Source organism: Lytechinus variegatus, chromosome 17 (assembly GCF_018143015.1).
Source record: "Lytechinus variegatus isolate NC3 chromosome 17, Lvar_3.0, whole genome shotgun sequence".
NCBI classification, from domain to species: Eukaryota; Metazoa; Echinodermata; class Echinoidea; order Temnopleuroida; family Toxopneustidae; genus Lytechinus; species Lytechinus variegatus.
The window spans coordinates 1,027,533-1,054,281 of NC_054756.1; the positions used below are offsets into that span (position 1 = coordinate 1,027,533).

At 37.1% G+C, this 26,749-nt stretch overlaps 1 protein-coding gene across 2 annotated transcripts; it reads left to right on the top strand.

Moving 5' to 3' along the window:
- The first annotated feature begins 2,108 nt into the window (after nucleotides 1-2,108).
- On the top strand, nucleotides 2,109-24,894 carry LOC121431462 (lactadherin-like). Of its 2 annotated transcripts, XM_041629045.1 has the most exons (12): nucleotides 2,110-2,396; nucleotides 4,736-4,793; nucleotides 5,326-5,562; nucleotides 6,388-6,489; nucleotides 9,792-9,920; nucleotides 11,767-11,937; nucleotides 12,815-12,991; nucleotides 14,465-14,769; nucleotides 17,640-17,787; nucleotides 19,728-19,945; nucleotides 23,560-23,709; nucleotides 24,024-24,894. In XM_041629045.1, exons 1-12 carry the CDS (start codon nucleotides 2,391-2,393, stop codon nucleotides 24,168-24,170), a joined length of 1,848 nt encoding a protein of 615 aa, XP_041484979.1. In that variant the 5' UTR covers nucleotides 2,110-2,390; the 3' UTR covers nucleotides 24,171-24,894. The 2 variants fall into 2 exon arrangements, with proteins under 2 accessions (XP_041484980.1, XP_041484979.1); XM_041629046.1 differs by lacking the exon at nucleotides 6,388-6,489 and having other exon boundaries at nucleotides 2,109-2,396.
- Nucleotides 24,895-26,749: the final 1,855 nt, after the last annotated feature.

The window sequence follows — 26,749 nt, forward strand, 5'->3', positions numbered from 1 at the left end:
TGTTGTAAACTCGCTCAATATACAGTGCGTCCCAGAATAAACGAAACCGAGATTTAGCGATCATTTATCATTACTTAATCATAAATAAAATAGACAAATGACCTACCAATTTAAAGCTTAGAATATCCTCTTTCATCTGATATTACTTAGCTTATTTCTTATTCACGCATGAGTGAGCAAAAACAATTTGAAGAAAGGATACCAAAAAGTCATTTGGCGAGGGGTATCTGGGTTTCAAAAAAACCCCCACATTTATGAAAAGTTAAATATTTGCTCTTTAATTTGGTACCTCAATTACAGAAAATGGTCAAGAAATAAAAAAGTTCTGGTCATTTGAAATAAGGCTTGTATTTCCATAATTTCATGAGATAAACGTGTTTTCACCGGTTTCCCACAGAAGCTTTCGCATGGTGAACAAAAGATTCAATGCATGGCTGATCGTCAACAAAACGGAGTGTCGAGTGAGTTTGAAAGCCAGCCTGGAGAACCTCTTCATTTTATGAAATTATTGAAATTCAAGCCTTATTTCAAATTACCAGAACTTTCTTATTTCTTGACCATTTTCTGTAATTTAGGTACCAAATTAAAGAGCAGATATTGAACTTTTCAAATATGTGGTTTTCTTTTTGAAACCCAGATACCCCCGCCAAATGAGTTTTTGATATCCTTTCTTCAAATTGTATTTGCTCACTCATGCGTGAATGAGAAATAATGTAAGTAATATCAGATAAAAGAGGAGATTCTAAGCTTTAAATTGGTAGGTCATTTGTCTATTTTATTTATGATTAAGTAATGATAACTGATCGCTAAATCTCGGTTTCGTTTTTTCTGGGACGCACTGTATAGAAGTCAATGACAGGACTCGTTGGATGGGCGTAGGATAGGACGTAGGATTTTAGGATAGGATAATATGATTATGGCTAAGAGTAAGGAGTTGTAAAAATGTTCTTTAATGACCTTCATGACACATTTTTTTTGAGGCCACATTATTTGGGTAATATTGGGTAAACAGATTAATATCAGGTGGTACACTGTAAAAACTTCGGTGTTAAAACTGACACCAATTGAGGACCACACCCTGAGGTGTTAAAATTACACCCTAGAGATTAAACATAACACCAGAGAGTGTAAATGTAACAACAAAGAGTGTAGTAGTAACACCTATAGGTGTAAAACTAGCACCACCAATGTAATACCGGTGTAAAATAACTGGTGTGGTCCTCTATGTACACCGGTTAACACCACAGTTTTTGCTATGTAATTTCCTGAAAATTCTTGAAATATTAGTAACATCACACACTGTAAAATATGATGTACTAAGTTAGTACAGTGCTTTTATAGTGACTGCACTACGAGTGCTGATTTTCTAGTTAAAATTCAAACTAGAAAATCAGCACTCGTAGTGCATGCAGTCACTATACAAGCTCTGTAAGTGCTAAATTAGCACTTCAGTGTACTGGTTATTGGGTAAATGGAGTAATATCAGGTGGTAATATCATGAAATTGCTGGAAATAATAGTTACATCATACCGAGAAATATTGGGTAAATGGATCAGGTCCAGGTAATAATAGTGAATGCAGGGAATGGATATACCATTTGCCAAAAGTCGCTCTTAACTTACGAACTACGACACCGCTTCCTTCAACGCAAAAAAAAATCCTTTGAAAATGCAAGTCAAATCGCAATGGAAAGCTGAGAGGCTTTTGTCGAAAGTTGGTTGACCGGGACAGCATCGGAATCTCCCAACTCTGGACGACATACAATGCGTCTCTTCGGATGAACTGCTATCCCGGTCCACCAACTTTCGACAAAAGCCTCCGAGCTCTCAATTGTGATTTGACTTGCACTTTCAAAGGAATTTGTGCGGTGGAGAGAGCGGTTCCGTAGGAAATGCGAAATCTCTCTATTGACAAGCCGAGCGCAAGAATGAATTTGATATACTCTTTGATATAATGACACTATTGAATATATAGCATCTACAAGGCTCCGTTTGTCTGGTTTTCTATTGAAATTCACACCATTATCACTGATTATTTCAATCAATTTAATAACACGTACCAAAAAGGTACAAGAATGTATTCTATTATCTTCCGACGATAAGAAATCATGACACCGCTAAGCAACCTATCTCAACGGTTTTTATGTCTCCGCGGAAGAAAATAAAATACTTTGATTAGTCATATGGCACGTACAAAATTTTACGGCAACATCGATCTTATCCTTTTTACTGGTTTGCAGTTAATCTGGAAGACAAGCACCTACCAATACACATGCCCGTGCGTGCACCCACACACAAGCTCCCGCGCGCACAAAACTGACATTTTGAGGAATCATTTTATTGTTGTAGAATCATTTTTACTGTAGGCCTGCTTCTTCTGGTGCCTTGAGAATGGAGGTAAGTCTGTCTGCAAACATTGATATCTACGGCTGAAAGGCCTATCAGGCAATGTAACTTCCTCTTCAGTATATGACAGGAAAAAAGGTGTTTTGTTTTGCATTCTAAGTAAAAATAAAGGCACGAAAGTTATATTTTTTAAACTTGTTTGCAGTGTTTGCAATCCTACATGCAAATGTGCAGTCTGAACTAATCTTTTTTGCGTTCAAATTAAAGAGGTAAGTTTGCACCTTTCATGAAAGTGTTATGTACAAAACAGTTAAACATTAAAAAAACATGCAGAAAAACCCTAATTCCAAGGGTTAAATTACACCCTTTTTTCTTTGAGCGTACAATATCTTTCATCATTGCTAGAAGTTTTTAGGCATCTTATTCATGACAGTATTATCCATTTTATTTCACCTCTCTTTATTTGTACTAGCGAACTTTCTGGGTTTTTATAGGGGCTATCTTGGAATGAGCGATGTTACATAAACCATCTTTATTTCATAATCAAATAGGAAAGGGAGAAATTACTTCTTCTGTCATGCGTGGATTAAAATTTACGACCAAGACAAAGGCTGTTTTAGTTGGAGGAAGGGTCGCAGGAAAGGTTGGAGTACTTTAACCTTCATCCGACCACGATACTCCTGGAAACCACTAGGAGTTTCTTTATCAGAGGAAGGTCGGAGTAACTGTCCATACGAGCACTACTTCGACCTTTCTTTCGAATAGGCTTCATCCGATCCTTACTCCAACCAAAATAGTCTTTAGGCCTTTTCTCCCGAGAATTTTGAATCATCTTTATCAGAGGAAGGTCGGAGTAACTGTCCATACGAGCACTACTTCGACCTTTCTTTCGAATAGGCTTCATCCGATCCTTACTCCAACCAAAATAGTCTTTAGGCCTTTTCTCCCGAGAATTTTGAATCATCATTGTGATGATGATTGCAATAAGTCATTAGAATCATAGTACCATTCACACGTTCACTCAAAAACTGTGATTTGAATTCGAATTCCTAAGCGAAGGCGGTATTGTGTCCTTGGTGACTTGTCAATCAAACCCAATCAAAGCACTGCATCGCAAAAAAGAGAAGAAACTACGACGAGTGCATGACAATTGTATTATCTACGGAAGTGCTTGAAAGGTCACATAAGCTCGCCCCTCAAATGATGTTGTGCAGGTAAACCCTTTTAGACGTAAAATTCGTACCGTAATTTGAGTGAAACTTAACTGGAATTCACCTCCGGAATATAATTTGTGATTGTGATTAGCGTTCGTGATTCTAGTTTGGTTTCACACGTGCTAAAAAAAATCGTCTTTATAATTATTTTTCACTGGAATTATAATTCAAATTACGATTTGGGTACAGTGTGAAAAGCCGGTTTGTCTTGGTAGTAATAAGACATATCTTTGGAATTTTAATCTATGCATAATCATGATAATAGAATACTATTCCGACCAGGACCCCACGCATCTGATCAAGGCTAATATTTGGGCTTATTACTCGTCTATTTTAGGAATAGATATTTACCGTTATATCCCCAAGTGTTTTGTATTTTTTCTTACAAATATGTCAGTTTCACGTGCAGCTGTATGAGTTGAACAATAATTAATATTTGATATTGATTTAAAATATTCAAACTTGAACTTTATTGTATTTTCATGTACAAAATTATCGTAATTTTTAACTTTGTAGTGAATGTTGGTACCTCTCAAGGGGGGGGGGGGGGGGCACTGCCACTGGATTCGCCAGTGGATTTCATGTATTTATGTTTGAACGTGTTTTTTATCATTTAATTCTTTAGTCTAAGGCTACAACCACAAAAATAAATCCGACCCAAAACCGATCGCTAGTCTTTCATAAAAAATAATGTAATAACTTTAGTTGGCCCGGAGTCACTCTGACTGTGGTAACAGAGAGTCCTGGCTCCGCGATGCAGAACGCTTTCAGGAACGTAGTGAATATATTGTCAAATGCTCTTCAAGCAAATGAAGTCTTTGACGAGGGTTGGTGAATCAGAGCACCAGTTTCGTCCATGACTCTAGACAAACGACATATTTTCAATTTTTCGTCAGCTCCGAAATGTAGGACGAAACTACTGTCCCGATTCACCTATTTTCGACAGACTTCCAGCATTTCATTGTGATTTGACGGGCATTTTCAGTTTATCTGCTGCGTGCTAGGATTTGTTATGCCCCACGGTAAGAATATCCCCTATATCATGTTTATCCGAAGTGAAAGATATCCTATGCGATGTGAGCAAACTGTAAGATTCTCAGTAAGTAGGTTGGTTGTATTAATATTATTCATTTGAAGTATTCATCTACAATTTTTAAAACGATTTTTTTTCTTCAGAAGAATAGGCTGTCATCTTTTCTGATGCTTATTGTCACCACGATGAGTGTGATGTTGGGTAAGTCGAGGTAACATGCGTAACTATTGAGTCCGGGATAATAACTATTATCTCAAGGGAATAGGGTTTGACAGAAACAGAGTTAGAATATGTACGTGCTGGAATAACTGAATACGGTTTAGACCTGTTTTGTTCTTATCGAACCATAATTAGGGAGAGCAAATGATTTTGTTTAAAGAAGAAGTATTGATGTATCTTCATCGGCTCATTTTTTTTCTTCTAATGCTTTCTTATGTTCAGTGCCTCACAAAAATTGTGTTCTTTTTTTTTTTTTTTATACCCGGCAGCCGATAGTATGGGGTCTGCCGCAAAATTTGAGTTCACATTCATCATGTAATTCAATGTTGACATGGTTGAAGGATTCCAGAAGCAATTCACACTATTTCATGAGTTTTAAACGTCAGTTTATTATGAACATCTCAATTGGTAACCTAGTCCGACGCACATCTTTAGTGCATATTTTTATCAAATTCATTTATGAGCATCCCCGTAAAATGGCAATTGATGATACGTTATTTTTTTCAAACATCAGTGCTCTGTGCTTCTACTGAGGCCCAACTTGAGAGTCTGACATTCTGCGAGGACGGGTACAAACTCAACTACACCTTACCCATGTTGAAGCAATGTGAAATGAAGGAGAATGCTGAAAAGGATGGCCTGATTCAGACCATACCCAAACTGATCCCAACCCCGTCAATTGACAGTGGTTGTTCTCTAAGACAGAATCTATCAGGAATTCCTCAGGGACAGCGCGTCTGCAAAGTACCAGGTGGGTGTTTAATAAAGCGGTTCGTAAGTTAAGAGCGACTTTAACAACGACTAGTGGTCCTTTCTACGCGCTAAATAATCACGATAATGGTAAATATCATTTACCACAAGAAAGAGTCACCAGTCGTTCTTAAGTCACTCTAACTTACGAAAAGCTTTATGAAACGGTCCCCTGGTATATATTACACCCGTGTAAAGATGGAGGGAGGGTGCCATGGGGGACCTGGAACCCCAAAAATATGACAACGATAAAAGAGTAATGGAAATAAATGGAACGAAAAAAGGGGTGAAATTTGATATTTTCTGAATATCGTGTCAAAATCTATCACAAGATACGATTTTTTGTCACTATCAAACATATTTTTTGCTTGATCACAGCTTTTTATGAATTTTTCCAAATTAGCAAATTTGGTACCCATCAAAAGTGTCGACTCATTACACCACTGTGGTAGAATATAATCAAATTCGAGTTTTCTTTTATTGAATGTTGTATAAGCCTCCAATTAGAATATATGAAAACATTTCACTGAGGATGAATCAAAAATATATTGTTGATTTTTAGAATGCAGAATTACTTCTCTTCCAACTCAGGTTGGAGGTTTTAAAATTTTACAATAGCTTACTTCAGCAGTGTGCAAGATAGAATGTTCATCCAAAAGATGAAATAAAGCGCGAATTCTACCTCCAAGAATACCCTTTTTGTACCATTTTTTCTTGTGTCGTTCGGATAATGTTTCTTGAATTTGCTCTCGGTGTGACAAAGGTATTTTAGGTACTATTTTAATTTAACGTTTTATCTATATCTTCCTTAAATCTGTAATCCTAGACTGTTGGAATTCACCGTGTGAAAACGGTTGGTGCGAGGAGACTATCTCGGGTTATGTCTGTCATTGCTCAGCGATGTTCACCGGTCTGCACTGTGAAAAACGTAACGCATTTTGTTTTCTTGCGGTATTTCTTCACACATTTTCAATACCAATCAACACAACAACGAACACATACATATTTACATACAGAGAAGAGAATAAACCTCAAAAGAAATACTTCAACCCTCAATTATAAATAATATCGTAGAAAGACGATAAGCTTATTAGGAATAACATTGTGATAATTCTGATTTGATAAAGTAAGTGTTATGAAGAAGTATAATAATTACTATCAGCATTATTACTATTATAATTATCATTACATTAATACAAATTTTCTTGCAAGTAATATAATGAAACAAATGACAAATTGTAATATAAATATGAAAGTGAGAATGAGGGACTTAAACAAAAGTCAAGTTTGTTATGAGGAGCAGACCTTTAATCATGAGAATGCGATTTGTGCCAATCAGGTGCCCGTTGCAGAAAGAGTTGCGTTTAAACCAAAACAAAAAAATCAATCACAAGTCCTAAATTGCCTCTGTTGATTGGTTGAAAATCAAGTTGCGCATGATTTTTTTTAGTTGCGTTTGATTGCAATTCTTTCTGCAACGGGCCCCTATTGTGAGCAGATAAGGCATGTTTTCACGTTTTTTCTCGTCTCCACGAAGCCTCAAACATCTCATATTCGGTATTCGTTTCCATAGCAACAATTGTCAAACAACCATCGAAAAAAAGAAACAACATTAAGTCTTGCATCTTCTACTCGTGGTGTGTTGTTATTCCAGGGAGGGTGTGTGTGTATTTGAAATAGTGTGTATGAGGATGTACTTGTGTGGGTGTGCCCCTGGGTGCGTGTGTGTAAGAGAAAAATTGGGGGATTTGGGGAGTGTGCCAGCCCGTCGCATGGATGTAAGGTTGCTGTACTTACCGTCTATAACCATGACAACAAGATCAATAAACACTTTGACTCGAAGCCACAGACTACACTGCAGTTTATTACCACGACAACGTCATGAGTGGATATTTTATGATTGCGACGCCCCAATTTATGTCATGAAAAAAATGATGAAACTGCGATTCGCCATGATATACATGTAACCCATTTCTAACAAAATATATACATATAAAGTAAGAAAGATAATAAATATCAATAATAAGTGTAATAATGATCAAATTTATTTTGATATTTTGGACTTATATCGCGCCCACTCCAGTGAGGAGTGTGGTGTGTCATGACCTTTACCCCAACTTGCTAAATATAAATATAAACATAATTATAGATTAGTCTTCATTTATCCTCGCTCAGACGTTGATTTTTAGTCGGGGTATTTTTTTTTATTATGCATAGATTAAAATTCCAAAGATAACGTACTAGGCTGTTTTAGTCTGAGTCAGTGGCGTAACTACGGGGGGGCATGGGGGGGGCACGTGCCCCCCCCCAATCGGCTGACCAAAAAAAAAAAAAAAAAAACGGGGAAAAGGAGAAAAAGAGGAAGGGAGAGAAACGTAGTGGAAAAGAAGACATTATTGTTCATTATAATTTAATATTATATCATAATTATGTTATATTACATAAGAAACATTTCTTTTCATAACTTTATGAAACATAATTTGCATAGGGCCTATGTCTTCATTGTTCCTGGTGCTCGCATTGTCTATTAACCGAGATATATAATCCTGTTATACTATAAAACTTCCCGTTTTCAAGTCAATATACATCAAACTGCCAAATGGATTTCCTCGCACTTCGAGTTATTATTGTTTTATGTACAATAGTGTGCTTCTTTTTCATGACTACTTAAAAGTGATGGCCCCATTTAAGGTCTTAATATAAATCATTTCCTGTCCGTGCTTACGTTCGCAGTAGTGGCTTTGTGTAATATGTCTGCTCTCCATGAATTCGTAGAATCAGTCCTTAAAATGTCCCTTTTTCTGATCTGAATATCAAAAATTTTCAGCTCGCGCTTCGCACTCGCATCATTTGGTTAGTGAACTACGTATGGTCTTCGTGAATTCCTACAAATAAGCCTTAAAATGCCCCCCTTCAGGTCTGAATTTCCTAAATTTTCAGCTCGCGCTTCGCGCTCGCAAGATTTGATTAGTGAGATGGGTATGTTAATCATGATTACAAGTGCTTTATGTGCATGTTTAGATGTAATTCTAACAAAATAAGCAAGCGCTTATGGGCAATCGCATTAGATGACTATGGTGAGATGTGTATACTCTTAATGGATTCCTAGAATATAGTCCTTAAAATCTTCCTGTTTGGAGAGTCAATATTTAAAAAAATTTCAGCTCGCACTTCGCGCTCGCATTATTTAGCGAGACAGGTACGTATCATGGTTACAAAAGACTGATTATAATGTCCCTATTTAGGTCTGAATATCCGTTTAATGGCACTGTCCTTAAAATGTCTCTGTTAGGTCAGTATACCTGGCAACTGGGCGCGCTTCGCGCGCTCACGAAGTGACTCAAAATTTTTGCTGGTGCCCCCCCAATGCCGTGACCCACGGTACGCCACTGGTCTGAGTAGTGTCCGTCTGGAAATACTTTGACCTTCCTCTGACTACTAAAATTCGGCACGTTCAGTTCTAAGCTTTTTTCAAAGCAGCAACAAATTCAGGGGCGGGGGCACACTTTTTGAAGCATTAAAAGGGGTTTTTACGCTTTATATGTTTTAGATGTTACCAAGCGCCCTTACTCATTAACTCCCTTTTACCCCCAAAATGCCCCCTTCGTGAACGTGTTCTGTGCCCTTTTCATGGACCCGTTTTATGTGTTAGCGAGTGCCATATCTTGCATCAGTGCCAAATTTCCTTTAAAAAAGCCCCCCCCCATGAACGTTTTATGTGCCCCTTTCACCTAAGAAGGGTCTATTTTATGTCGTTAGCAAGTACTCCTTTGCCCTCTTATATGTGCCCTTTCTCGTATCAGTGCCTCTGTTTACCAAAGAAAAGTTCCCGGCATTGAAATTGTTCAATGCCCCTTTCACATAAAAAGGACATGTATGTGATAACGAGAGGCCCTTCGCCTTGTCCCAGGTGTCTACTCTTCATATCAGAAAAAAGTTGCCCTGATAAAACTACTCGTTTCGTGCCCGATGAGTGGCCGGTTTCATTATTTAGGACCGTTCTCCTTCCTTCTGCAAGTGCATAATGAATGATTTTTTTTGTTTCATGAATCATGTGAGTGGGGGTAGATATGTCATTTTTTGTTTTGCCATACACAGCAGGGGGGGGGTTGTCAATTCCACTTAAGAAAATGCAAAAGCACCTCAATGATTATTAATATATCATATATATATATTCATATTATATATTATTATACTCATTACCAAATTCGAAAATTTGTTTTGTCCTAGTTTCGGAACTTTCAGTATGTTCATCTAACCCCTGTCGCCATGGAGGCACATGTGAGGAAACCGATAAAGGGTTTAGCTGTATCTGTCCAGAGAGCTACAGTGGTCAGACTTGTGAACATGGTGAAGATAGTAAGATGATTATTCTGAAAGCATTCATCAGCACGTTATTCATATTACGAAAACGAAGTTTGGGGAAATTTCAAGGGATAGGGTTGAAAGTCAAGTTCACCCCAGAAAAATTATGATTTGAATAATTAGAGAGAAATCAAACTAACAATACGCTATAAATTTCATCAAAATCTAATGAAAAGTAAGAAAGTAATGACATTTTAAAGTTTCGCTTATTTTTCACAAAACAGGTAAATGTACATCTCAGTGACATGCAAATGAGACAGTCGGTGATGCCGTCACTATTTTGTTTTTTATTGTTTGATATATACAATATTTCATTTTTCAGGACCAACTTCACTGAACCATATAGTACTACAAGAATGCTATTCCAAATGTCCAGAGAAATCAATCTTTGTTTCACTTGACAATGAGGAGAAAATTAGAATATTTGATATTTAATATAATAAAATACAAAAGAAATAATGAGTAGATGAGGTCATACACGTAAGTCCCTTCTTTTGCATATCGACCGGATTTGCATTTAACTGTTGTGTGAAATTAAGCGAAACTTTAAAATGTCATAACTTTCCTATTTTACATCTGATTTTGATGAATATTTTAGTGTTATGCTTGTTGGATTTTTCTCTATTTATTAAAATCAACTTCCTGTCGGGGTGGACCCAATCTTTAACTTTCAACCTTTAAGTCCGCCCAAACGGAGTTTACGTGCCTTTTCTTAAACTTGTAGCATGCCAGATAGTTTGCAGCTTTATATACTGTTAGAAAATTTATCCTTAAAATAAAAGAAGGTCCTGCAGCAGAGTCTCGAGAACACCTGTAATCTTACCAGATTGCGTAATCCTACAGGAATTTGGAATATGGAACCTTCAAATTTCCTTCTAATAAAACACCCTTTTCCCCTTTTTAAACAGACCTGGGGCCTGTTGCATAAAGAGTTGCAATCAATCGCAACTCAAAAAATCATGCGCAACTTGATTTTCAACCAATCAACAGCGCGCATTTGAGACTTGCGATTGATTTTTTGACTTGCGTTTAAACGCAACTCTTTTTGCAACAGACCCCTGTTCTGTTAAATTGCAGAATAATACCTGTTTTGTGAATTTACAGAATGATTCTGTTATTGTTTTCTGAAAATCTTCTTTTTCTGTAAAATCAGTGTTTTTTAACAGTGTAGGATCTATTCATATTACTTGGCGGGTGGCAATTGTTGGCAGCAGTATGTTGAGATTAATCACCCTAATGTTCATAGTCAAGGAATGTATTTAAAAAAAACCCATACAAAACAGGTAGATGTTATTGGATATTAATGAACCAACCTAATGGGGTTGTGTGCAACAGCAATACCTTGTACAAAAGCCAAAAACATAAAATCTTGCCGCCTGCTGAAATCGAAACCCCTTACGAACATCATAACAAAATATGATTCATAATGATAGAAACATTCTGTTCAACTACACCATGGTATAGGAAAAGGAGAAACAACATGTGTCGTGGGAATTCAAAGATGATTAGTGTGATATGTAAATGCCAAATAATTAGCATCAGCTGGATATTACCTTGTAACCATTTTCATGCACTATAAACAATTGTGAAGCTTATGTTATTAATGTAAAAATATTTGTTTATTTACGTTACCAAGTATTGCTTAGATATTCTTCACTCAGATTTTGATTCTATTTTCATATATGATATGATGATTTATGTTGCAATTTTAATTTTGTTTTCATCAGGTCATTGATGAAAGTGAGCTCTATGCTGATATTTCGTACCTGGATAAATATATTCTAGTAAATAAATAAGGTTGCACTGTTTGCAATTGGCTTGTATCTATATTTGAATTTAGATCCCTTCATTAAGTCAGTGAAACTCGTAGGAGGAGAAGGTAGTCACGATGGAATGGTAGCATTCTCTCCATTTTCCAACCTCGGAATCTCTAACACATACATACTGATTCACCTTGCTGGATGGAACTCTAATGCGTCCCGGCTCGTTTGCCAACATCTGGGATTTAAAGGTATGGTACGGTGCCCCGAGACTGTCCAGTGCCCCATGTTTGCCCAAATGCGTACGTATCTGCGCGATTCTACAAGAGAAAACACGTAACAACATCAAAATTCACACCTGCAATGAAATCAATGGACATTCATTACAAAAATCCGAAACAAAATGTTTGAAACATTGAATTTCAGTCATTTGCTGTGACGGCCTCAAAGTCGGCCTTTCTTCATCAAAGTACCCGAAGTGATGTAAAGTAAACAATTTAGCAGACATGGAGCACTATTTTTGGTTCAATTCGAAAATGACTAGCTAAGGGTTTTTCTCCAGAAAATATATTTCTCTCAAATTTAGAATATTGCGAAGAAGCTACAGTAAATGGTCACTGCTTGTATACTAACCAGGTAAACCCCTTGGGGGAATTCGCATTGATCCTGTCGCTTAAAACAGTGTGGAAACAAAGAATAGCGAAATTCAAAGTAGTAGAGAACGCCCAGACGTTTGTTAAAATCAATTTTCTCAGTGCCATCCTTTTGTTTCTTCAATATTAAATGCACTGTTATCTTCGAGCATATACTATGATGTGTATCATCCAAGTACCATCATTATCTTCGTGCATGTTGGCCACATAGGCGGCGGAGCAGAGGATTATCTTTTGTGTTTGGGGGGACGCAACAATAGCCGTCCTCCCCCCCCCCAAACACAAAAGATAATCCGCTGCTCCGCAGCCAATGGTTGACCATACTTTAATTCATTGTTTTTGAAATTAGCTTATGCAAATGAACAAAATGGTGACAAAAGAACGTAGACGGCGTCAACACGTTGCAGTTTTATCATTGTGTTGATACCATCTTCGTTCATTGGTCGTTACTGGATGTTAATATCTATTGTGTTAGGCGTATACTTGACCCTGACTGGAAGTCACTTCAATGTGTCATACATTATGGATGACCTCACCCAATCCGCCAATGTGGATTGTCCTGATACTGCTTCAGACATCAGCGACTGCAGCTGGTATAATGAGACACAGAATTACAAGATTGAACTATCTATCGGGGTTGTCTGCTGCTCGGGTAAGTATGGACCTAAGTCGGGTATATTTTACCCTGAGATCAATTAAGTTAATACCAGGGGCGTCGATCCATTTTTCAGATTGGGGGGGGGGCAAAATCATTAATGTTCCAAAGGCGCTCGATCGTACAAAACACCCACACAACACACACACACATATATGACTCATGAGACCCAGACACGTATCTCACAAACAAATTAATGCGAGCGCGAAGCGCGAGCTGATTTTTTTTTTGTATACTGACAGGAAAAGCGTGCCTGTTTAGGACTGTTTGTAGTAACTCATGAGGAGGATACATATCTCACTACACAGATAGTACGAGTGCCGAGAGTGAGCTGAAATTTCCTTATATTCTGACCTGAAAACTTGATATTCTAAGCATTTTTGATACCAATGATAAGATTTGTATCTAAAAGAACAATAGAGCTGAAAATTTTGATATTTCGATCTGAAAAAATGACAGTTTAGTGGACGTTTTTGATGATGAACAAGATATATATATCCAAGAAAAGATGATTGCAAATCGAAGCAGGAGTTTTTTTGAGGCTTAGAACTGAAAGTGGGACATTTACATTCACCTATTTAATCATGAAAAGTATGGGTTTTTGCTACAGAAATGATGCGAGCGCGAAGCGCGAGCTGAAAATTTGTATATTCCAATCTGAAAAGCGGACATTTTGAGCACGATTTTAAATAAAGAACGAGTTGTGTATTACCATCTCGCTTGCTGAACATTACAATCTTGTTTTTTTTAATGCATATCCGGAATTATTGGGGGGGGGGGGCAAAATGATATGTTTGCCCCCCCAATATTTTTATTGGTGGGGCAATCGCCCCCCCCCCTGCCCCCCCCAGGATCGACGCCTCTGGTTAATACGCTGGGAGCCAATGAACTAGGTAGTTGTACACACGCGTGACCAGTGTCGAAATTAGCAAAAAACAGGTACCCGCCCTATCGGCTGGCAGAAATGGGAGAATGAAAGAGAAAACGCAGAATAGTAAAATATTTGGAAGCACTCCTTCACCAGGCACAGTATAGGTAGACCAAATTTAATCAATGGAATGCAAGTTAACGGTCTACGACTGTGTCACATATCCAAAGCAATAGCCATAGCTGAATGTCTCCTATTTTACATGAAACGGCACTCTCGATAGTTATCAAAATAAATTTCAACACATCGCTTCTATCATAGTAAGGTGTTTTTTTTATCAACAGTATGCATGAAAAACAGAAGCAAGATGTTTAGGTAGTGAGGAAGTTCTGAAATCACAAACAAGTTTAACCAGCTCGGTCGCTTTGTTCCCTTGCTATTCGTATTTTCCTCGCGATTTACGTTCCTTGTCCTCTATAAAAATGCTATATCCCTCACCCTGACAAGTAGATAATGATCCAAAAGCATGAGTTGTTACTCAAAGATTTGGGTCTCATTACCCTATAAAACTCAAATACATTTCACCACGGTTTTTTAAACAGAGAGCCTGTTCTGCAGGGAGTCTGGAGACCCAGTTGGCCTTGAAAATGGCTTCATTCCCGACTCAGCAATTACAGGATCCAGCTCCTACCGTGGAAAAGAACCTTTCCTTGGAAGATTACACTCTTCCCATGCATGGGTCCCCCGCCGGGAAGACAGCACACCTTGGATTCAAGTCCACTTCAATTCAAGTTACCTCATTACTGGTTTCATTACACAAGGGAACGTCGATCTATTTAGGGTAGGATCGAGTGATGACGGAGTAGCATGGACACTCTATATGGATGTGAACTCGGCTGCTGAAAAGGTAAACTAAATACCCTTCCATTAATCATTGTTGAACGATATGCATGTTACCTCGTCATGAGCAATTTTTTTCTACAATCCTATAAATATTGCAATTGCTTAATCATTCTCGATTCTAATAATTTGGAACTTGAGGAAACGGAAAGAATGGGTAATGACCAAGGTCTTCAACCACATATAAAGTGATTTCGTACAAGAAAAAAAATTGACAAGCAAAAAAAAGATCTTTAAGATCAAAGGAGCGGGCCAGGGATCAGTTGTGATTCGTCAGGGGGGGGGGGGGGGGATATATCCGTTGCATCACGCTGGTGGTAATGACCTAAACCCCAGAAAATTTCAAGTTGAAAAGGAAATTATTTCAAGAACCCATTAAATATTAAAATTTTAAGTTGAAAAGGAAATCATTGAATGTACCCATTAAATATTGATTCACAATGAGCTTATTATACGTAGCAGTCTGTTGTTGCTATATTCTACATTGTCATCCAGAAAACACTCTTCATCACCTATCACACTAAGAATTTTTCGCATTATTTCCCAAATAAAAACGTTGAATAATATAGGACAGTAAGAGGAAAGAACTTTTTTGTTAAGTATTGAAAATGTTTATGAAAAAAATAAATTAACTTTACAAAAAAATCCTCACTTTAAATTCGTACTCGAGTGATTAAACGAACACATGCTGTCTCCAATGACTCTGTACATGATTATTCAAAATGAATTTATCTGGTGCACAGGATAGGAAAGAGTAACGTCATGAACACAGATATTTCATTGCACTGTCCACCGGCGGCCCCTTTCATAAAGGCAAAGAGTCAGTGTCCAATTCTTACTTGCAACGTCAAATTCGATATTTGACGCTTCGGCGCATTTCAGAGAATGTTGACGCTCAAGCATAGGAGCGTCAAATATGGTTAAATATTTGACGCTCGTCGAGGAGGAACGTCAAGTTGACACTGCTGAGTGTGAAGTTTTGAAATAAATTCTTGCAAATTGGATGATAGTAGATCGACTAAGCTCTAAAAATCACAAAATTATGAAAATTATGACTAAGGCATGAAACTTTCACAAGTATTAGTATATGCCGTAAGATTTATTTCAAAGATGGGAGGTGAATTTTACAAATGCAATTTTCGGCCGTTGCCATGGCGACGGATCAATTTCTCCAAAATAGCATGCATTCCCATGTAAATAGTAAATAAACATGATATAGTTGACCAAAAAAGATAATTTTTAAGCATCCAGTCGAATGCATATGAAATTTTAAAATATTCAAGATCACCGAGATAGTTCCAGTTGGTCTGTTGCCATGGCAACGGTTTTTGTCTTCCCCAGAAAAGTAAACATTTTGATCTAAAAAAACGTTGCAGAATCTAATTTATCTTTAATTTCCCTAATTTCAAAGTGTTTAACAAAGATATGTTGGTTGCTAAATGTATAAGTAACATTTTAAGTCATTGCCATGACAACCAAATAATATCTAATTAACGAAAATAACATGGTTGACAAGAAAATGCACAGGTCAAAAATAAATTAAGAATTGACTTAATCTGTTGGCATAAGTTTGGACACACTCATTTGAACAAAAAATGTAATAAGTGTTCTGCATGTGTTCTTTAGAAAGATAAAAATAGTTTTGCCTTGGTAATGCTTGAATTTAATGAAATGTTGCAAAGGACCTGTTGCCATGGCAACAGTTCATTTTTCCTCCAGAAAGGAAAAAAATGCAGAATATGATCATTTCATTTTCCCTAATTATAAGGTACTAAGGTATTAAGGTGTCTGTGGCTAAACATATTAATATAATAGCCATTGTAATCGCAAAAAGATAACATTTAATAAAAAAAAACCAGCACGGATGACAAGGTTATGGACAGGGGGAAAATACATTAAAAATTGAATTAATCTACTTGCATAGGGTAGGGCGCACCTATTAAATTTTTGAAGAAAAATTGGGTTCTGCATGAACTCATTAGAATTATAAAAAAAATGGCTTGGTTACGCCTGAATTTAATATCAAGGTTTGTTATATATCTTGATTGCTCAAGATTGCATATCATTTAAATACGGCGGCTTTGAAGACTCATAGAAGAAAAAGTTAACCTCTATCATTTTTGCATTTTCATAATGCATAGATAACAAAGTAACTATCTGCAATATTTTGTAAAAATGACAGGGACTTAACTTTAACTGTGGAATGTCCTCGAATGAAACTGGAATCACAAGCTGAATATCTGTGCATGAGGACCCAAAAAACTTGGCATTTTAAGCCCCTTGTTTCATTTACTTCTGTCATCTTATTTTATTCTCACCCCTTCTCCCTTTTCCTTGTTCCCCGTCCTTTCTTTTTCTTTGCTGTTGTCAAACGGTGGGGTTCTGTGAAACCCAGGTAACCCTTTCTGGTTATGGACCTATGCCATTTTTACACCGAACCATCTATTGACCAATGCAAAAAATGCATGGTCGGAAATTCCAGGGGGGTACACGTCCCCCTACTCAAAATAGTAGGGGGGACACAATATCAAATGTCCCCCCTACTATTTTGGGTCTTTGGTGATGCTGAGAAATATATCATTCAAAATGGGAATAAAACGTGCGTTTTAGTACGAGATGACCTTTTTTTTTGCTTGTCAAATATATTTTCGTCGAAATGATCTTAAATTTTAAATTTTAGGTAATAACCCTTTTTTTTCTTTGCTTGTCAAATTTTCCAGACCCTTGTCCCCCTACCTTTTGGGAGAGATTTACGCCCCTGAAAAAACGTTCTATGGGCAGGGATGGAAAATGCTTCACACTTTAAATGGCAGACATCATGGTCTTCCCGTCTGATATATAAAATACACAGGGTCATTTTATTCCCTCCAAATTCAGACTTTTCAAAGGAGTGTCAATTACCAACCAACTATCTTCAGGAGACCAGTACTCTGCCGTTTTTTTAGGATTTATCCGATCAATAACTTTTACTCCCCTTCTCTCACGTTTGAGCTGATTGGACATGGACCACTAAATTATGACGTTGGTATGTATAACATTTAGTTGATATCGTACTGATAGCCCTAATATGATCTGAAGGCAAGTCAACACCACAATCGTCCATGCCCCCCCCCCTTGACAGGCACAATTGAAATTTGATATGTAAAACATGCCGTTATGACACAAGTGTGCCCCCCTCCCCTTTAGAAAGCGAGGACTTTCTTACTTGCATGTCACTTTTTGTGGACGAAATGACTTTAATATTTGGGTGATAACTTTTGTTTCCTTTTTGGGGGCTTGTCAAATTTTCATCAGGATAATGTGTCTCCTCCCTCTTTCGAATGTCCTGGATGCGCCCCTGTTCCATTCCAACAGTACATATAGGAACGACGGATCGATAGACTATCGAGAATATACGGTGCGTGTCAAAAAAAAAGTTTACACTTGGAAAAACTCCTGTAAAATTATACATTTGTAACATCCTGAAGATTTTTCCACATTTAAACACATTTAAACACTGGTACAGATCCATTCAAGCAAATGACGATATAACTGTTGAAAAATATTTCCGCTTGAGTGAGCACCACTCACTTTTGTAAAGTTAGTGAAAGAAGATTTGCGCAGAACTTTGAAATAGTTATGCGAATAAAAGTAAACCTTCATCACAAAGGGCACGTGGAATTTAGCTATTAAAATTGATTTGAAGATATCTTTTACCCTTTTTAAATTGTTTCCTTGCCCGAAACACTTCAAAGAGTGCATTACGCCCCATCCCACTTCCCCACACACCGAGGCCATCATGACGATATTTGTTTTATGCTGAACTGTAATTTACATGAAATGGCTAAGGCTTGATTTTTATTTTGTTAATCATTGTCAAACTTGGGAAAAGTGAAGAGAAACGAGTATTGAATGAAAAATGAAACGTAAACCCACTTTAAATGATAAAAACTTAGTGAAAAAATGCTGGAGATGTCTGATATAAACTTTTGTTCAGATTCAGTTATGTCCTCAGATCCAGCTGGCACAAAAAGGGTGAAGGTTGTGCTATAAGTGTTGAAATTTCAATTTGGGTGGCAAAATTGTTACAAAATGCTGGAATGTATCCGATTTATTTCAATCGACTAAAAGTGCAAGGATAATGTATGCCAAATTTTTTGCAGGGTAAGTTTGATTTCACCCTTTCCCTTTGACACAGCGTGAAAAAACGAGCATTTCTGCGCAAACACCGGTTAACACCACAGTTTTTGCTGTGTTGAAAGCACATAGAGACGTTATTTATAATGTGGTATGTGCTATAAAGAACTGACTATTATTATTATAACAATTATTATTATTATAAAATGTCCAAAAAAATCGAGCTCGCATTTCGCGCTCGCATGGTAATTCATATTCAGGCCACATAAACTACATTACACTGCTTCCGAGAATGAAAACATAGTTTGGATCGACTAACCATTAAAAGAAAAAAATGGCGGCCGCGACGTAGAAAGTGCGGATGAAAATATTTTCGACCGCCCCCCCCCCCCGCCCCTTTATGAAAGCTAGAACTGCTATTGGCATGACGAAAGAAAATTTGACTAATGAGAGTGTAGAACATGAACAAGATTCATGGTCGTGGGACGTCGGTAATCGGTGCCGATACTTGTCGGTAATCAGGTCCTCTATACTGGAAAAGGCCAGGCCCTAGTCTGCAGGCACAGACCCTCATTGGAACTTTGATCCACAAGTGTGCCTCCACGCAAAGACTAGCACATACAAATGAGTAGGCTGCACATTCAGACCCTTATTTCGAGTGAAGGGTTTGCCCAGCAGACTAACATCAGACGTAGGCCCACGGACGACTTAAACGTGCATACATCGATTGAAGGCTTTGCTCCACTTTCGCGATCAGTTTTAATGACCTTTCCTTTTCATTAATTGACGTAATTAATTGGTTTTGTCTGTATGCCTTACCAATGAAATAGATTTGTCTATTCTAAACAGCTGCTCTGAATCAAGTAACCGGATGTCCATCTCCTATCCACGGTGAACCTCTGGGAATCCAAGACGGCTCTATACCAGACACCAGTATCACTAGATCGTGTAGTGGCATCATGCCAAAAGCTACAATAGGGAGACTCCATCGTTCTGATGAAATGAATCTTTCTGGCCAATGTGATACAGCTTCTGACGATATTGACTATTTTGATAATTGGGTGAAGGTAAATAACGACGAAATTTGCAGTTGAATTCACTTGCAAAAACTCGAAGTCAAAAATACCATTGATAGACATATTTTTTTATTTTTTTTACTTTCATGCAAATACGCATATCATTTTCATATTTGCCGTCAGGTGTCATCGGAAGATGACACCTGACGACTACATACAGATTTCCCACCCAGTACGAAACGCCTTGTTATAGTAGTGCTGTGTCAGTTTAAACTTTGATCTGTAACCACGTCGATCGGCCCTCACTAACTTCCGTGCTTCATGATACGTGCGCAAGTTGGGCACATATTGTGACGTCACCTATAGATAATTAAATTTATCACAGTCTTTCTGTTTCAAATTGATTACAAACCTCATTAAACGTTTTTATTTTTTCCAGGGGTCTCACTGCTAGTTATACCGATTAATCCTTGATTGGAATCAACGTACATATATACAGCGCGTCCCCAAAAAATGTCCCTCTGACATAGGACAGAATTAATTCTAAAATGTGGTAGGATTTTCAGATAAATGTTCACGAGTAGAAAGCTCATTTCATGTTCTAACCTCTCTGAAAATTTCATTTGTCACGCTTCAGCGGTTTTGAATACACACTATGTTACGTAACAATGGTGCATTTTAGCTCATTCCAAGTTTGCAGCATTGATGCATTTCTTCATTGTCTATGGCATGTTAACCCCCATTCTTAGATCCAGGATCTGAGAAGGGATAATTCCCTAATCATATCTAGGCTCATCAAATCATAAACTTGACCATGTTCAGAAGGACAAGAAACATAAAAAAATAATTTTGTTTGATGATTGATAAGGGGAATCAGTGCACCAACTTGAAAGAAAATGTGAATGATGGATGAGTAAAATGAGCTGAAAAAGGGGAATCCACAAGTTAATCACCCTTTGCGAATAGGAAAATTTTGACCTTTTCTTTTAAAACGTTACACTAAATTATTAAACTTGACCTTAGTAGCTAATTAACACAAAAAAGTAATGAAAACAAAAATGCAGTATTGTTGGAATTATGCATGAAACAGACATGACCCGTTGTCTCAATCATTGTGCATCTCCCGTTTATCAAACATGAAATGAACTGTCAAATACTGTTTTTACCCTTCTGAACATGCTCAAGGTTGTGATTTGATGAGCCTGGTTAGATCATGGAGATTTCCCTGGTCAGATCAGGGAATTCCTTGGTCAGAACAAGGAGATAGAGGTGATATCTCTTTGGTCAGAGTGGTCATAGGGGGTTGATATGCAAGAAAGTGCAGAACACAAAGCAGTGTTGCATGCATACAAACTTGGAATAGGCTGAAAAGCACCATTGTTACATAATAGGCTGTGTATTCGAAACCACTGAAGTGAGACAAGTGAAATTTTTATAGAAATTAGAACACGAGATGGGCTTCCTATATCCATACATTTCATTGAGAATAATTTTTATTTTGGGAATTTATTAAGCCGCATATCAGAGGGACATTTTTTTTGGGACGCGCTGTATATATATATATATATATATATATATATATATATATATATATATATATAAATATATATATATATATGTTTGTATATATATATATATATATACATGTGTATGTATATATATATATATATATATATATATGTATATATATATATATTGTCTAAGAAATGGATGAACAGTACAACAGCTTTGGCAACTCTTTTATTTTAGATATTGTGTAAAGAAATGGATGAAGAGAACAATGGTAGGCGTAGCTTAAAAAAAAGTTCCCAGAGCTATCTACCCTTTGGAAAAATTGGTGATGCCGAAAAAATGCCTCTGCCGGAAATTGAACCCGGGCCCCCAGCCTTGAACGCCGTCAATTGGATCAGGGTCGCCCTATCCACTAACCCGTCTCTGTGGTTTAGAGGTTAGGGCACCGGCGTTCAAAGCTGGGGGCCCGGGTTCGATTCCCGGCAGAGACATTTTTTCGGCATCATCAATTTTTCCAAAGGGTAGATAGCTCTGGGGAACTTTGATTTAAGCTACGCCTACCAGTTCTCTTCATCCATTTCTTTACACAATATTTAAAATAAAAGAGTTGCGAAAGCTGTTGTACATGTATAGCTTCTCACACATTTATATACTTTCTCCCATACGTGTTTTGTACCCGGGGGCCACTTACATTGACGAGTGGATACCATGCGCGACCAAAAAAACACGTAAAAAGGATGTCCTTTTCACGATAGGGCACGTTACGTACGTAACGTGAAAAGGGTGTCAAAAACACAAAAATAATGAAAAAAGGGTATCTATTTTGCTAGGAAAATTACGTGTTTAGGGTCGAATTTGCGGGGATGATAAAACAAAATTAAAATGTTTTATAAAGGATGTCTTTTTTGCCCCAACACTACGTGTTTAGAGTCCTATTTGCGCGAGGTGTAGAAGGTGGGGTCGTACTAAACCAAATAAGGTAAAGCCGACAACCAAAGGACCCGTAACAATAAAACATTCCTGTACTTGTTTAGGGGTTCATTTCAGGGAATATTTGCCAAGAGTATCGTTTTGTTTCCAATACTTGTTAAGGGTAGGGTTTCACACGCCAATACTTGTTAAGGGGTGCATTTTCAGAATATGGAAATTACGTGTTTAGGGTGCTTTTCAAGACTCCATGGTCACGCATGGTATCCACTCGTGAATGGAAGTGCCCCCCCCCCCGGGTTTTGTATCAAAGCGCTAGCTTTGTATCAAAGCAATAGCTTTGATCCAGCTGAGGCATGGCGGCTTGTCATTGTTCAAAACCCAACTTCACCTGACAAAGGAATTTATAATTGGTATGGTGTCAAAAATCTGTCTATCTGACGGTCAATTGGATCAGGGTCGCCCTATCCACTATCTCTGAGGTCTAGTGGTTAGGGCACCAGCGTTCAAAGCTGGGGGCCCGGGTTCGATTCCCGGCAGAGACATTTTTTCGGCCTCACCAATTTTTCCAAAGGGTAGATAGCTCTAGGGAACCTTGATTTAAGCTACGTCTACCATTGTTCTCTTCATCCATTTCTTTACACAATGTTTAAAATAAAAGAGTTGCCAAAGCTGTTTCAGAAACGGATTTTGAATTCTCTTTTTTTTGTCACATCATGGGCACTTACGAAGAGTGTGACTTTACCTTTCATTTTTGAGAGCTATGCTCCTTTTAAAATCTATGATTTTATTTCTACGGCATTTACTAAACCATTTATGATTATTTCATTTAATATGCCGAAGCAGACTATTTCTATTTTACATAATATATACTAGTGGTCCTTGCTCTGTTGTCCCCTATAGGGCTTTAGGAAAGAAAGGTGGTACACTGTAAAAACTGTGAAGTTAAATCTGACACCAATTGGTGTTAATAGAGGACCACACCCCGAGGCGTTCAAATTACACCCTAGAGATTGAACATAACACCAAAGAGTGTAACTCTAACAACCAAAGGTGTTGCAATAACACCTATATGTGTAAAACTAATACCACCAATTTAACACCGGTGTAAAATAACTGGTGTGGTCCTCTATGTACACCGGTTAACACCACAGTTTTTGCTGTGTAGCTTCACAAACATCTCATGATAATGGACGTTGGTGGTGCATATTTTGTTTTCTATACAGATCGATCTGGGAGAACTTTCTACCATTACTGGTATCATCACCCAAGGAAGTAGTTCCTATTCACGTTGGATTACGTCTCTTTTCATTTCCTATTCGATCGATGACGCAGCATGGATATTCGTCTTGGAACAGGAATGTGGTTCTCCTAAGGTCGGTGCAAAGCAACGTGCATTTTTTGGTGATAAAAATTGCTGATTTCTCACAATTCATGAAAAGAAAAAACCCAAACAGATCAGTTAACTTACAAACGGTTTTGTTGAGAAGAGCACGTGTCGCAGTCAAAAGATAAATACGTTATGTGCTGATTAATTAAAGAATGACAATACTTTGAATGACGAAAATTGCAAGGCAAATTCTTCGCGTTTTCTTTTGTGTGTTGAGGACATAAGATCAAATTCTCCTTATGTTCAACCAACACAGATGCAACTTTTATGATCGTTAACCTTACTCAATTTTGTTCCCAGGTGTTCACAGCCAACTATAATATGCACTCTGACGTGACTACGCTTCTTCCTCGACCAATCAGCGCACGATACGTCAAAATACACCCAGTCACTTATTACGCAATCCCATCTATGAGGTTCGAACTACTTGGTGTAAAACATACTTGACTAATAAACGCATTTCAAAATTGAAACAACATTCATTTGTCAAGGAACAGTGCACTTATATTGTATAGCTTCGTTAATAGTCAATCACCTGTAAATTGGTTCGAATTGTGGACCTTGTAGACTTTGCATCAGTCATTTTTATGATGATCTAATTGGCGTGCTTTGGAGAAAATCGCTACAATTTTGAAGCGTACATGCCTTGATTGTACAGTAAATATTAGGAATTATACAGAGGATAAGTTAAATTAACCAAGAATAAAGTAAAGTAAATCATTAATAGGGTTATTTTACATTGCATTTATGTGTTTTACCTAGATTTACGTATTCCAAAATAATGTTAGTCGACCCCTTTACACATTTTCTTAGTCCAGTTTATGATATTGCTACTCTAATTTATGTATACTTCTACAAAGGCTATTTCTAAACAGGAAGCGGTTTGGGAAATTAGGATGACGGATATTTTTCTTTTCTTTTCAGAGTAAGTGATAAAAAAGACAGGCCTACTTTCAGCCGATTATTTAATTTCTGTAGAAGCTTATTAAGGTATTTTACCTTATAAATAAAAGTAGTTAAGTATCAACGGTCTATCTCGAAAATCGCTGTTCTGAGAAAAATTACTTTAAAGTTTAGAGGTTTCAGCTTTATTGTGAAACGTAAATAATGCATTTTTAGCAAAGGGAAAATAAGAAGCACAATAAATACTAATGACTGCAGAATTCTTAACTTTGGGGGGGGGGTTAATTCTGAACTAAATGAGATTTTTTTGTTTAAAAAAAATTAACGCTGGTGTAAAATAACTGGTGTGTCCTCTATGTACATCGGTTAACACCACAGTTTTTGCTATTCAATAGCACTGCAAAAATGGCGGTGTTAATTTAAGACCAGTTCGGAATCTACATATGACCACACCAGAGAAATGTTAAAACAATACTGGTTTGGTTTTTTACTATTTCCAGATAGGCATTTATACAACACCAATTAGTGTTAAAATAGCATCGATTTAACTTCAAACCAGTTTTTTTTTTCAACACTCCTCTAGTGTGGTCATATATTAATTCCGGAATGGTGTTAAATTAACACTTTAGTTTCTGCAGTGCAGATATAGGCTTTTCCATGCTGTACTTACACTGTTAGAAAAAATAGAAGAAGTTCCTGCAGCAGAGTCTCGAGAACACCTGTAATCTTACCGAATTGCGTAATAATCATTCTGTAAATTCATAAAACAAGAATTTTTCTGCAATTTAACAGAACAGGTCTGTTTAAAAAAGGGGAAAAGGGTGTTTTATTCAAGGAAATTTGTAAGATTCCATACATCAAATACCAATTTCCTGTAAGATTACGCAATTCGGTAAGATTACAGGTGTTCTCGAGACTCTGCTGCAGGAACTTCTTTTATTTTTTCTAACAGTGTAGTTGTAGATTTTTTTTTACTTTTTACGAGTATTGTTTCACTGCATCTGCCAATATTTATTAATCTTCATTTTTTTATATATCGGGGAGTGACATACGGTAATGTTACAGTACTCACATCGTTACCCAATGTACATTTAAAGGTCAAGTCCACCTCAGCAAAATGTTGATTTGAATAAATAGAGAAAAATCAGACAAGCACAATGCTGAAAATTTCATCGAAATCGGATGTAAAATAAGAAAATTATGACATTTCAAAGTTTCGCTTATTTTTAACAAAATAGTTATATGAACGAGCCAGTTTCATCCAAGTGAGAGAGTCGATGATGTCACTCACTCACTATTTCTTTTGTTTTTTATTGTTTGAATTATACAATATTTCAATTTTTACGAATTTGACGATTAGGACCTCCTTGCCTGAAGCACAAAATGTTAAAATAATGGAATTCCACGTGTTCAGGGAGGAATGAAACTTCATTTCACATGACAATGACGAGAAAATAAAAATATTTCATATTTCATATAATAAAATACAAAAGAAAAAAGTGAGTGAGTGATGTCATCAACTCTCTCATTCGGATATAACTGGCTCGTTCATATAACTATTTTGTTGAAAATAAGCGAAACTTTAAAATGCTATAACTTTCTTATTTTACATCCGATTTTGATGAAATTTTCAGTGTTATGCTTGTTGAATTTTTCTCCTTTTATTCAAATCAAGTTTTCGTTGGAGTGGACTTGTCCTTTAAGTATTCGACAGTTTTTACTACGCTTCAATTTACAGATTCGAATATGAAAATAAACGCAAATCGCTCTTACTTTCCTACAGTTTGAAATTAAATAAGACGACACTATCTAGTTTAGCATTAAGGACAGGATTCATTGGGAGCGTGGAGCGTTGTGGCCCAGTGGATTAGTCTTCGGACTTCGAAACAGAGGGTCGTGGGTTCGAATCCCAGCCATTGCGTAATTTCCTTCAGCAAGAAACTGATCCACAATGTGCTGCACTCGACCCAGGTGAGGTAAATGGGTACCGGTATCGGAATCTACATATGACCACACCAGAGAAATGTTAAAACAACACCGGTTTGGTTTTTGACTATTTCCATATACAGATATAGGCGTTTATACAACACAAATTAGTGTTAAAACAGCATCGATTTAACTTC

Excerpts from the sequence above, each read along its gene's own strand:
- LOC121431462 (XM_041629045.1), top strand. Across the intron at positions 11,938-12,814 it reads CCAACATCTGGGATTTAAAG|GCGTATACTTGACCCTGACT; the intron begins GTATGGTACGGT and ends CTATTGTGTTAG. Across the intron at positions 12,992-14,464 it reads CGGGGTTGTCTGCTGCTCGG|AGAGCCTGTTCTGCAGGGAG; the intron begins GTAAGTATGGAC and ends TTTTTTAAACAG.